Below are 13,318 nucleotides of genomic sequence, written 5' to 3'. Positions count from 1 at the left end.
TGAAAGGTGGAATTCTGGAAAAAAAAACTTGCAACAAATTCTAGTAAACAAAGTTGTTTTAATAAGAAATCTTTAATGTAGTTCATGTTATTAACTCTGTGTCACGTGTAAATATGTCATTTGACAAATGCACCACACAAACAGGATAAACAACAAGTAGTCAAAGTGAAGAATTCGGCATTTCTTGTTTTTATATTGTGAAGAACACAAACAAAAAATGAAAGTTGAGTAACATTTTTTTGATTCAGGCAAAAACGTTTTTTTCACTTTTGTCAAACATTTTATAAGGTGCAGATATGATGAATGGTCATGCAGTGAGTGACACTAAAGTAAACTCATGTGTGGCATTAAACTGTGACGTCCTCCCCTTTAGTCATTGCTTTTGCGAGTAACTGTTGATGATGATTGAAGTGTAAGAGATTTGTCCAATTTTAATTTTCAAACTTCAGGTGATTCAAGCTTCTAGACTTGAGGAGGGAATACAGCCATATTTTGCATTTTATAGTGTACTAAAAAAGATTGACAAATAGAAAAAAATTATTGTTAATTGCAGTTCCAGATATCGTCCATTTCAATGTGAGTAATACATTTCTTCAAGGCTGCATGCATTTTAAAGTCAAAATTTAACAACACTCAAAGATATTCATATAAAAACGTGTGGCGACTGTGAGTGTGTTCAGCTGTGAGACGTAGTGAGTTGGCTGCAGAGCAGATCAGTCATCGCTTCATGTTAACAAATTGATCATCACAAACAGATGGAGGCCGTAAACTGAAGCGCATCGCATACCGTGGCAACATTACAGAAATTCCTACTTGACTATGGCAAATCTGAGAAGTGGGCTGTGCTCGACACGGTTTGAACTGCTGTCTCAGCAGGTTTCTAACAGGACAGCGACGCATCGAGTGCTGTTCCAAATGTCTTGAACGATCTCTTCCTGTCTCTTAAGACGCCTTCAAACTGCCCCAGTAACAGCCGGTATTGAAGGCAGCACTGATGCTGCCTATTACCCATAAACCAGCGCGGCTGCGGCAGCTTATGAAACATGATCAAGATGGCGGACAAACAAGCTAAATTTGTCTACAAATATATGTTTTTAAAAAGGTTTTTAGCAGTTTTCTCGCTTGGCTATAGGGAAGTTTGCAAGAACTAGACCTATCATATCAGCCCGTGACTGTAACCAACCAAGTTTGTTCAGTAGGATTTCTGTCTGTCAGCCATTTGGCTTTTCAATAGCTAGTTAGCTGATTCTAAGGCTAGCGTCCCTTCTGACAGCCAGAGGAGAGGCAAGACGGCGTGCTGACGTCACGTGTTGCCGTAAGTGCTGCCCTAGAAGGCTGTTCGAAATATGCCTTCACTTGAAAGTGATGCCTTCTGAGGCAGCTGTCCGTTCCGGCAGCGAGGCAGATCTCGATTCTGCTCTGTGCAGCGATAGTTTAGGCGTCTGTTGTATTTTCTACACATGCTGTGAGCAAATCTGGTGATCTATTATACACTATGTAAACGATATATGATTATATATGAAATGATAAAACACGTGTTCCATGCTTTCCGCATCTGCCCATCCACTATAACTATTAGAAACAGTATCAGAAGATCATCATGTTAACTTCACTGATGCAGAAGAAGAAACAGCAGCAGATCCAGGAAGGCATAAGAAGCCATGACGTCATAATAAAGCTCAGCTCTGCGTGTGACTACGGAAGAGGAGAATCGCTTTTTGGCCGCTGCAGAGAAAAGTTCAGTGCCAGGCTACTCTTTGCGGTGCTCTCACCTCTTGAGCTGTTGTATGTTCATAACCTAGTGTCTGTACTGTCTGTTCAGAACATGGTGGTCCACGTTTGTAATTGTCATTTTTCTGCTGGTTTATAGTTTTAACCATTAGTGAGGAGGACGTTCCATTTTGAGACACCTGTTATGTTTGGATACAGATTTCTACGTGGATGAATCCCCAACTCCTGAAATTAGTTGTTGTTTTTAATGTTTTATACCAGGATTTTTCACACATTTCTGGACATGTCACCCAGACAGAAGAAGTAGTCAGAGATACACTAAATAGACAAAAGTACTGGGACACCCCTGTCCCAATACTTTTGTCAGGGGCTGTTTTTTCATGGTGTGGTGTTTCTTAAGGGAAATCGTAGTGCTACAACATACAATTTTAGACAAACAGATCTTCTGACAGTTTGTGCAAACCCACATATCTACATTTTTTAAATTCTGATGGAAGACATTATTTGAAAAGATACCAGACAATAATAGTAATTACTCATTTAGCTGACTCATTTATCCAAAGCAACTTATTTGCTATGTATGTCAGAGGTCGCACGCCTCTGGAGAAACTAGGGGTTAAGTGTCTTTCTTGGGGGACACATTGGTGGATGTCACAATGGGAATCGAACCCAGATCTCTCACAACAAGGCATTTGTCTTATCCACAGCTCCATTGGCACCCAAACAATAAAATTTAAGGCGGGTTGATGTGCTGCACGGAAAAATGGTGGATTGAGCCTGTAAACCCAACAAAAATTCAAATATTTGAACAAAATTGATCACTTATTTCAACAAGATGAAGACTGATTTTAATGGACAATATTTTATCGGTGTACCAGCTTCTACACCCTCTCACGTGATTCTTTGAAGCCGGATCTCCATCAGATGGCTTTTCCCAGGATGAGGATGCTCATGAAGAAGACCATAATGAAGAAGAGCCACATGAAGAAGCGATCCATGACCTTGGCGACCTTCCTCCACTCCCCGATGCGCAGCTGTCCGGCGCGCTGGTCCTGGTATGAGTTGGCAATGTACTCAATGTTCTTGCGCAGCCCCTGATGTGAGCACACACACTGGGTTCTCACCAAGATCTCCCTCCTGTTCTGCCCAGCTCCGCCTCCCCGTTCACCTCCTACGCCTTTTTTCTCTTCCACATGCTCTTCCTCCCCTCCCCCTCCTCCTCCTCCTCCGCTGGCACTGTTTGAGTCCTCCTGCTCCCCTTCATGTCCTCTAGCAGCTCCTTCCTCCTCCGAGTGGTCGATGGTCACAAACAGATCCTCCTTCCAGTCCGTTTGGTTGATCAAATCCCCAGCCCTATCCTCCTCCACCCTCCCTGCCCACACCTGCCCGTTCACATCCCAGTTTGTGTCTTTGGCGTTGCCGCTATTGGCTGATGGGGTTTCAGACTCCTCCTGCGACAAAGGCTGTTTCCTGGATGAAGTCCCGCTGAGGCAGTTCTCACCGACCTCGTACACAAAACAGATGCGAGCAAGGTAGTTAAGGATGAATCGTTCGGCCCATCGTGGGACGGGCCCAGCCTCGGGTCCGCAGTGGTGGATGTTCATGATGAAGATGGTGAGCGCTGTTGAAGCAGTGACCATCGTCATGGTAGCAATGTAGTACTTTCCTGTTGAAAGAGGAAAGTAAAGATCATTAAGAGTACGGTAATATCTTTAAAGTCTCAAAGACAAATGTCTGTTTTGCTTTGTTTTGAGATTTGGTGGGGAATACAGGAAGTGTACCACTGTGCCATTATTCACACAATCACATCTGAAAAATATAAATATAGTTCAAATTAAGCCTTTGAAGGAATGACCAATGCCATCTGTTTACTTGGATGGACATTCTCAGTTTACAAGAAGAGTTTCACATCTGGGTTCATGTGGTCCAGCCCAAGGGCAAAAAATTTAAATAGCGTTTTTCAGCCATTTGTAGTTCCTTTTCACACCACACTGTTTGCTCTGGTCTGAATCAGTTGATGAGTTGGTGAAACCAAAGAGCAGCAACATAAGTCATTGGTCAGATCTGTCTCTGAACGTATTTCCTGCTCTTTGATTGGTCACAATTAACATCTGAGAAAATTCCAATGGAACTTACGGAGGAAAACAAATCCCATAAAATTAATTCCATAGTATACTGTTAGTTTAATGTCAACATACTACTCCTTAAACCCTAATATAAATTCTGTGGGTTGTTTTCAATCATTAAATCCTTGTGCAAGAAATGCAATCTACACTGGTCCCTAATTTATTAATGCTAAGTACTAACTTGTCAATAATCATATCCATTCATGCAGAATAATTACTGTAGGTTGTAGCCTTTACGCGCACATTGTCAATCAGTCTTCCAGTTCTCACGTATCTAATTTTAGGAGCATATGCCCCTGAATGAAATACTCTGTTGAGCTTTGTATCATCCATCCCCCACGCTGAAAACATCTGAACAGGAGAATCCCGTGAAAAAAGGGAGGGTTGTCTGTTCGAGATCTGATCACATTCTCACCGCAAATGAAACTACTCCAGAGTTAGTTTGAACCAATACCATACCAAGACCACCTCTTCAAGGAAGTCTCAGTACGCTTGTTTGGTCTGCTTTTGGTGCGCACCCGAGTGTGAATGCTGCATTCACACCTGCTCAAAAGAACCGCACCAAGGGGCTAAATGAACTCTGGTAAGATTCAACCGGATTAATGTGGCAGGTGTGAAAACCCCCTTCTTTGAACCACTGATGAAAGTTCAGAGTTGTTATGAAGTCTGGCGTTGCTCTTTTCTAAAATACACAAAATTATTCATCACAAAAGTCTCCGTTTTGTTGTCTGGTGCAGAGCAACACTACTCTCACCTCTACAATAAATAACATACATACACATTGTGTACTTAACTTCCCATCTTGACCATCCAATCTTACGACTTCCATTTGAAGGCAACACAAAAGAAGAAAACATGTACCAACTGGAACACAATATTAGGGGGGATGGCATTTAACCCTTATTTGCCTAAAGTGTTACTTTGGTATTTTGATTTAATTCTCCCATGTTTTTGTGTCTATGTGACTCATTGGGACCACATTGAATGAAGTTGGTCCAGTATTGCATGAGTGTGCTGCAGTCAGCAGCAGTGAAACAGGGCTGCAACATAATACTTGCAGGCAATTGCTCCCCATTAAAGTATGTTCACTAAAGAGCTTGTTTTTGCAGGCAGGCTCAGATTGTTATTATAGGCGTCTGACAACATGATGGAAAGGATTCCTACAGAGAATGTTTAAGAGATGCTATATCGCTCTCGTCAAAGCCACCAGACTCCATTGACAAAAAAAGTAATTTTCCCTTGCAGAACATGGAAGTTGCTGCTGTACCGCTGCCTCGGTTGGTTAGTTAGTTTGTGTTGTTTGACTTTTGTTTGTTGTTGTTGTTGTCCAGGCGGAGCACAGAAACTAATCTTCAGTCAGCAGACAGCTGGCAGCATCCATGTAAATACAAAGAAAAGTGTCAAAAAGCAAAATTGTACTGTAAAACTAAGATTACATTACATGTAATTATTCTGAACTTAAATGCAAGTTATATTTGACAAGATTTTGAGCTAAGATATAAGTATTACTGGCTGTGTTCCGATTGTACTTCAGAGAAAACTCATCTAGACTGCAGCTCTGCTGTAGCTCCGACAAACATTCACTTTCATCTATGAAATGTGAAATGTGATGTCGAACCTCTCCGGTCTGTCCAGTGTTTCTTGGCTTACAGTAACTCTCAGGATGACGATGCACTGCATTTCTGGTTTGGCATAATTATAGACAAACCTTTGGCACACAATTCAATCTGGAGCAAGGTGCGCACCCTGGAGCTATAGGACATACACTTGCGAAACAGGTCCAAGATATGTAAGAACGTAGTCTATGTTTCTATCAGCGGTAGTCTTGTTAAATGACCAAAGGGTTCCAAAGTAGAAGCAATAAAGGATTGTTTTGAATGTTATCTTATGGAGTCCAATGAGTTTTTCTATTTCAGAATAATAATTTCTGCTTTGGCTCTGACGTTAATGTTACAATGAGAACAAGCAAACAGAAGCAGTTGTACTTGTTTGACAGGATTCAGACAGACAATTTCACAAACACAGCGTTTGTGATGTGCTGCCAAGTATTATTTAAGCATACTGGTCTCTGCCTCTCAGGCTTGAAATCAGTGCTTTGGAAACACTGGTTTAGAAAAATATTTGGCCATCTTCAGTCAGCCTTTCCTGTTCGCCAAGACTCAAGTACCACATGAAACTCTGGGATATTTTGAAGTGCACATCCAGCCATCCATGGGCGGAACTGATTGATCAGGTTAAAACTAAATTATTCTCAGGAATCTGGAAACCGTTGTGAATGGGAACCCAGCCTCTGCAAGAGGTCTCAAAGTAAACTTCAAAAATCAGGGACTCCTCAGCCTTCTCACCTATCAGCGGGACGCTCTCAGAGGGCGGCATGCTCTCGGCCACCAGTAACTGAAACACAGTGAGAGCCAGCAGAACCGTGACACCCAGAGAAACCTTTTCACCCGAGTCGGCCGGCAGGTAGAAGCCCAGCGGAGCCAGGAAGGAGATCATCATGCAGGGGATGAGGAGGTTGAAGATGTAGAAGGAGGCACGTCTCTTTAGGTGGAGGGTAAAGGTGATGTCCGGGTAGGGATCCGAACAGCAACCATACAGGATGACGTTCTTCTTGGCTGGCATGCCCAGAACCTGGTTAGAAAAAGTATTTGATTAGATTCGGGGACGAGGCCTTGTTCTGAACCCATGAACAAGGCAACCACTCACCTCCCACTCCACATTGGGGACAAAGTCGGCCAGGTCTGCGCTGTCTAAGGCATTGAACAAGTCCATCTGGTTGCCGTTGTGAGTCCAGGAGCCAAAGGTTAGGTGACACTCCTGCAAATCAAAGGGGAAGAATGCCACATCTACAGAGCAGGAGCTTTTGGTGATGGCTGGCTGGTCCCACATGACCTGACCGTCGTTACGAAGAACAACGTTGGTCTCCATCGAGCTGGAGAACTCGTCGTCCGCACTGTGGTGGAGAAAGTGGAGGGAGTTGTGTGAAGGCAGGGAGAGGAAGCAGAGGATCGGAGGTGGGGCGATGGCGAATGTTGTGTGGCCAGGCAGATCGACAGCAGGGCGCCACACCTACCTGTTATACAGGACGATGTCTGGTCTCCAAACGTAGCTGCTGGGGATGCGGATGGTATCGAGGCCGTCATAGTCCTCTTTCTTCCAGGTGAGGTAGGCGTCCATCCAAACTTGGCGGATCCACAGGTAGGTAGTCAGAATCTGATTCCGCTCGTCCTGGTGAGAAGACACATGAACATCAGCACAGGCACGAATACACACAACATGAACATGTGGATGGGCAGTCGGGATGTGATCACCATGTCGATGATCTGGGAGAGAGTGATTTGCAGTGTGACGTTGATGATGTGGTCGGTGTCCTCTACTGGCCTCAAGGCGTTGGTGTAGTTGGAGAACAAGTCGCTCATCAGCTTCTGAGCATAGCGCCCATGAGCGGCCAAGTAAACTGGAAAACAGAGAGAATGAGAGAGACATCTTTACTATATAACTTAACACTTATTTTGAAACCAAGCAGCAGGACATGAAGATGATCAGAATCAGAAGGAGCTTTCTTGCCAAGTAGTTTTTAACACGTACGAGGAATTTGCTTTGGAGATAAGGTGCTACACGCAGACAAACAGTTATATATGGAATAAACAGATGTAAATATATAAATTGACAAAACATAAAACATAGAAGAATAACGCTTAACAACAAACAACAAATATGTGCAATATACCGGGTATGTGCAACGATATACAGTATTTGAAAGGAGTGTCAGTAGGAGACCCGGGTCTTGTTAATGGGACTGCAGACAGGAAGAAACTGTTTTTGTGGCGAGAGGTTTTGGTCCTGATGGACCGCAGCCTCCTGCCAGAAGGGAGAGTCTGAAACATTTTGTGTCCGGGGTGGGAGGAGTCAGCTGCAATCTTTCCTGCTCGCCTCAGAGTCCTGGAGGCGTACAGGTCCTGAAGAGAAGGAAGATTGCAGCCAATCACCTTCTCTGCAGAGCGAATGATGCACTGCAGCCTGCCCTTGTCCCTGGCAGTGGCAGCAGCGTACCAGATGGTGATGGAGGAGGTGAGGATGGACTCTTATCAACCTAGAAAACTTCTACACAAACCATACTATTGCCCTATTTTGACTCTCTAAGCTCTGATGTGACTCTTCATGTGTCGAGTGTTAACCTGATTCCTGATCTTGCATATTATTTTTGAATGTTATGAGGTTGGAAGTGTGTATAAAGTCTTTTTCTCTGCAGCGATTCGCTGTGTCTCATATTTCCAGCAGTACGTCCTGCAGCTCAGTCCGTCCCACAGAAACACACACACACACACACACACACACACGGAAACCACATTTCCCAGTTCAATTAACCTGGTAATCACCTCAGGTTTTAAACATTAATCAGAAAACGTCTGCAGAACAGCAGCGGGCTGATAATTCCTTTAAATCCTGTGACACCTAATGATGATGGTGGACAGAAAGGATGCTAGTGTGAGTCTTTCCAATATATTTTGTAAAATGTCTCCACCATGTCAATAAAAAACTAAAACAAAAGGAGGTAACAAGGCCCCCAGTGTAACTGAATTGACCTTGAATTTGCATATTTTTAGATGTATACAAGACAATGTATGGCTATGGATCAGATACTTAAATGATAAATAAATTCTACATATATGTCACATGATGTCATACTTCTAAGCTCACTTTGCCACTTTTCAGATGCAGGCTAAGATGGCGCCTAATGCAGAGTTCGCACTGAATAAATTTACACTGAACAAAATTTTAAAGGCAACACTTGAACTCAAAGATCTAAAACTTTCTCTATGTATAAAAAAGGCCTATTTCTCTCAAATATTGTTCACAAATCTGTCAATCTGTGTTAATGAGCACTTCTCCTTTGCCGAGATAATCAAGATGCTGATCAGACAGCATGGGTATTGCACAGGTGTGCCTTAGGCTGGCCACAATAAAAGGCCTTAGGCTGGCCATAATAAAAGGCCACTCCAAAAGAAATGTGCAGTTTCACTGCATTGGGGGGTCCTTCACATAGAGTTGATCAGGTTGTTGACTGCGGCCTGTGGAGTGTTGGTCCACTCCTCTTCAATGGCTGTGTGAAGTTGCAGTCAGGTCGAGACCCCGATGAGGACGATGAGCGTGCAGATGAGCTTCCCTGAGATGGTTCCTGACAGTTTGTGCAGAAATTCTTTGGTCTCAGACGATCTTGGAGGTGAAGATGCTGGATGTGGAGGTCCTGGGTTGGTGTGGTTACACGTGGTCTGCGGTTGTGCGGCCGGTTGGATGTACAGCCAAATTCTCTGAAACGCGTTTGGAGACGGCTTATGGTAGAGAAATGAACATTCAATTCACAGGGAACAGCTCTGTGGACATTCCTGCAGTCAGCATGCTCCCTCAAAACTTCCGACATCTGGGGCATTGTGCTGTGTGATGGAACTGCACATTTTGGAGTGGCCTTTTATTATTCAGAAATAGGCCTTTTGTGTACATGGAGAAAGTCTTAGATCATTGAGTTCAGCTCATGATGAATGGGTGCAAAAACAAGTGTTGCTTTTATAATTTTGTTCAGTGTATGTCCTGTGGATTTTCATGATTCCCAGAGGAAGGATCCTAAACTAGAGGTGGCATTGAATAAATCTAAATAATTACACCCACAGTGAAAGTAAAATGTCCAGAATGAACCCACAAGCATGATGAACAGTGATCTGTCACATCTTCGAGTAGAAGAATAGGTTCATGAACATGTAGTCCAAATAAAATACAGAAACAAACCACGTCACCTTCCTAATTACAACCCCCAACAACAGCCAGAGTGTCAAATCACTAACACACACTGAGTGTTTATCCACAAAAAGTTTGATCAGACCAGAGGAGTGCTTGAAACAGGTGGACAAAAACCTCTGGATAAAGAATGATGATAAGAAATGGGAAGAGCAGATGTTTATTTTATGTACTCAAAGTACATGTCAGAAAAGTGAGAGCAGAACTATCGAGCTGACAGCAGGCTGCATCTTTTGTCCTGTAACCATATAAGTACATAGTGAAACGCCTTGTCGTGTAAATTGTTTATAAAATCTGCTAACGACAAAGACTTCACTATCAGGTGCAGTCGGTCGTCTTCAGACAGCTGGGGAATGAAGTTTAGCTGCCAAAGAAACATCCTGAAAGGTCACGGTGAGAGATTCTGTTGGCTGTCGTGTGCTTCAGTGTATCGTCTGGTCTGAGGATGCTGCAGTGCATTCTGGGGAGTCATTTCTCAGCTTGTTAGAAGATGTGATGTTAAGATCTTTTAAAACATTTTACTTACTTTCAGATATAAAGTTTATATAAGAAAAATATACAAGAGCTAAAAAATCTTAAGTTCGTTCTTGATTAATGTTTTTATCCATCGTGGATCAACTATTTGTCTGGAAATTACAACAGGACTGAACAATGTCGAGGTCCCAAACTTAGAAGTGTTACGAAAGTGTTTATTTGCATTAATGTTATAGCGAGTTATTTAAAGTAGATTTACATTTATAGTTAGTCAGACCTAAATAGGAGTTTCTGACGGCTTGTGTAACGAGGAAATGTTAATATTTACATTAACAGCATTTTCAAGTTCAAATTCTGCAAACATCACCTGTCTGCAGATGATACAGTTACGACCTCCTGTGCCCTGTACAGCAGAGATTTTGGAACATGCTCCATCGGATCTGAAACTGTTTTTATACTCAACCAAAACTAAAGTTCTGATATTTTACCCTGGGCAAACAAAGGTACCACCCCTCTCCATCGTGACCCTTGATGGAGTCTGTATTAAGGAGGAATTTGGTGCGACAAAAACGTAAATTTTAAATACCATAGTGAGTATTTTGTAAAGAAATTAAAATTCCCACTAGGTTTCCTGTATAGTTTAAAGTCTTGATTTTCCATGGCTTCAAGAAAACATTTATTTGCTGCTGTTCAGCTCTGAGATACATCACTGACCCCGGCTTCAGGTAGTGTTACTTTCGTCAGAAACTAAACGAAACATATTCATTCTTTTTTTCCCTGATGAAAATGAGATGGCGACAATGTCCTTAGACGCTGACTTAACGTATTAACGTGCAAAGTGAGGAAGGAAAAATGACGAGACTAAAATGTAATTCATAAAATAAAAACGTTAATAAAATCTCTCTTTCTTTTTGTCAGTATAATGAGGAGACAAAATATTACAGGCCAGATTTTCTCCCTCTAAATTTCCACTTTTTGTTCATTCAGCGGTTTGTTTTGAGGAAAACGTTCCTGTGGAGGAAGCAAACTCTGGTGATGAACACAACATGCTAGGAATAAAGAGGCACTTCGATATTTGGTCCTACTTCAAACACAGTGAGGTGGACAAAAAAGACAGAGTGCCTAATTATATCGAACGGTGAGCAACGTGGTTATAAGATTTTTGGAAAAAACACTACGAACCTGAAGCAGCATATCAACGCTAACCACCTGGGAACTGAGTTAATGTCTCCTTTGCAATAAAAATGAGAACAAAGCTGAAATATAAAAACATAATAGATAAAATAAATATCTCTATTTTGGTTGGAGCAGATTGACCTAATGAGTCAGACTCAAGACCCAAATGATGGTTAATGACTAAAACTAGTCTAAAATACTTTTGATTGTCTTTTGACTAAAATACCCAGACTTTTAGTCCACTAAAACTTGACTAAAAAAATAGTATACTGTGGACTAAATATGACAAAAACTAACAAGGACATTTGACACAGGACTCAATTTTAAAACGAACAAAATTAGCACTAGCTTCAGGTAGGATGGTCTTTCCTTCCTCTGTTGTCGTTGGTATGTTTTGCTTTGTGGGTCTTCCTTTTTAATTTTTATACAGCCCTTCGGTCAGCTTAGGCTTAAATGTGCTCTAGAAATAAAGTTGACTTGAGAGTGACAGTACAGTAAAGTGAGTGAACATAATGTTTTGATAGCAGCAGGGGAGAAGGAGAACGCTGGCAGCTGCATCATGTCATCACACCTCCACCTGCATCCACAGCGCAGACTGCAGCTCAAACACAACCCCCCCCCACCCCCATGATTATACGTAATAAAGTTTCACAAAAACACAAACTGACTGTTCAGCTCACTGGCAACCAGAGTGAATTTTTCTAGAGTCCATCCCTTATTTCACAAGACACAAAGTAGAAAAAAAGGTAACATATTTGTCCACAACATTTAGTTTCTTTCTTATTCATTGTGTTCATTTTTTAATCATTAAATGACCCCTCAGATTTATCTCAGACCCAACCTGTAGTAGTGGAACCAATGAATAAGCGGGATTATCATATGAAAACAACAACAAGGACAGAGAGATTCTTAACTACAAGAGGAGACACTATTAAAGAGAAAAATAAAGAGCCGCAGTCACTCAAACACTCACACACAGAGGTTTAGCAACATGCCTTGCACAAAAAAGGAAGCGGACAAGCCCACGGTCAGTTCAATGGCCTTCAGATAACAAGAAAACTCCAACATGCCTGTTGAGACACAAGTAGACGGAGGGTTTGAGTGTTAACATCCTTTGTGCATAAATGGAAATGTGGAAGTGAATCTGTCACACAGGCATGAAAAACAGGATATTTCATACCGAGAACGAGATGGTCTGATTCCCCTCAGCTCGGTCTGTTTAAGGCTGACCCACGTGTTGGTTTATGTGTCAGTCTTACATACACGCACAAGTCTTATTCTGGCATTATTCTATATTTTTGTTGTTGTTAACTAATCACATTTAATCAACATGTTAGTGTACACTATATGGACAAAAGTTCTGGGACACTCCTCTGAATCATTGAGGTGTTCAGTCACTTCCATGGCCACAGGTGTATAAAATCAAGCACCTAGGCTGCAGACTGCTTCTACAAACATGTGAAAGAATGAGTCGCTCTCAGGAGCTCAGTGAATTTAAGCGTAGTACTGTGACAGGTTGCCACCTGTGCAAACCTGTGTGCCATTGGTGAAATGTCCTCACTACTAAATTTTCCACGGTCAGCTGTTATTGGTTTTATAACAAAGTGGAAGCGACTGGGAATAATAGAACCTCAGCCATAAAATCACAGAGCGGGTCAGCGCATGCAGAGGCGCGCAGTGCGCAGAAGTCACCAACTTTCTGCAGACCTCCAAACGTCGTGCGGCCTTCGGATTAGCTCAAGAACAGGGCGTAGAGAGCTTCGCGGAACGGGTTTCCACGGCCGAGCAGCTGCATCCGAGCCGTACATCACCACGTGTAATGCAAAGCGTCGGATGCAGCGATGTAAAGCACGCCGGACACTAGAGCGGTGGAGACGTGTTCTCTGGAGTGACCAATCACGCTTCTCTGTCTGGCTATCCGATGGACGAGTCTGGGTTTGGCGGTTTCCAGGAGACGCTACTTGCCTGACTGCATTGTGCCAAGTGTAAAGTTTGGTGGAGGGGGGGTTATGGTGTGG

The 13,318-nt window shown here is 42.5% G+C and overlaps 1 protein-coding gene across 1 annotated transcript in view; it reads right to left on the bottom strand.

The window, feature by feature from the left end:
• Positions 1–38: 38 nt before the first annotated feature.
• Positions 39–13,318, bottom strand: part of LOC123963409 (neuronal acetylcholine receptor subunit alpha-10-like) — a 22,804-nt gene continuing 9,524 nt past the window's right edge. The window contains exons 2-6 of the mRNA XM_046040254.1: positions 7,169–7,314; positions 6,931–7,085; positions 6,564–6,810; positions 6,203–6,488; positions 39–3,397 (exon numbers count right to left, since the gene is read on the bottom strand). Coding sequence (XP_045896210.1) covers positions 2,652–3,397; positions 6,203–6,488; positions 6,564–6,810; positions 6,931–7,085; positions 7,169–7,314 — 1,580 coding nt within the window. The 3' untranslated portion in view covers positions 39–2,651. The remainder of the gene's footprint in view (positions 3,398–6,202; positions 6,489–6,563; positions 6,811–6,930; positions 7,086–7,168; positions 7,315–13,318) is intronic.

This window comes from Micropterus dolomieu, linkage group LG23, assembly GCF_021292245.1.
Source record: "Micropterus dolomieu isolate WLL.071019.BEF.003 ecotype Adirondacks linkage group LG23, ASM2129224v1, whole genome shotgun sequence".
In the NCBI taxonomy this organism is placed as follows: domain Eukaryota; kingdom Metazoa; phylum Chordata; class Actinopteri; order Centrarchiformes; family Centrarchidae; genus Micropterus; species Micropterus dolomieu.
Note: the sequence above shows the minus strand (reverse complement) of the source record. Positions and strands in the feature narration are given on the sequence as shown.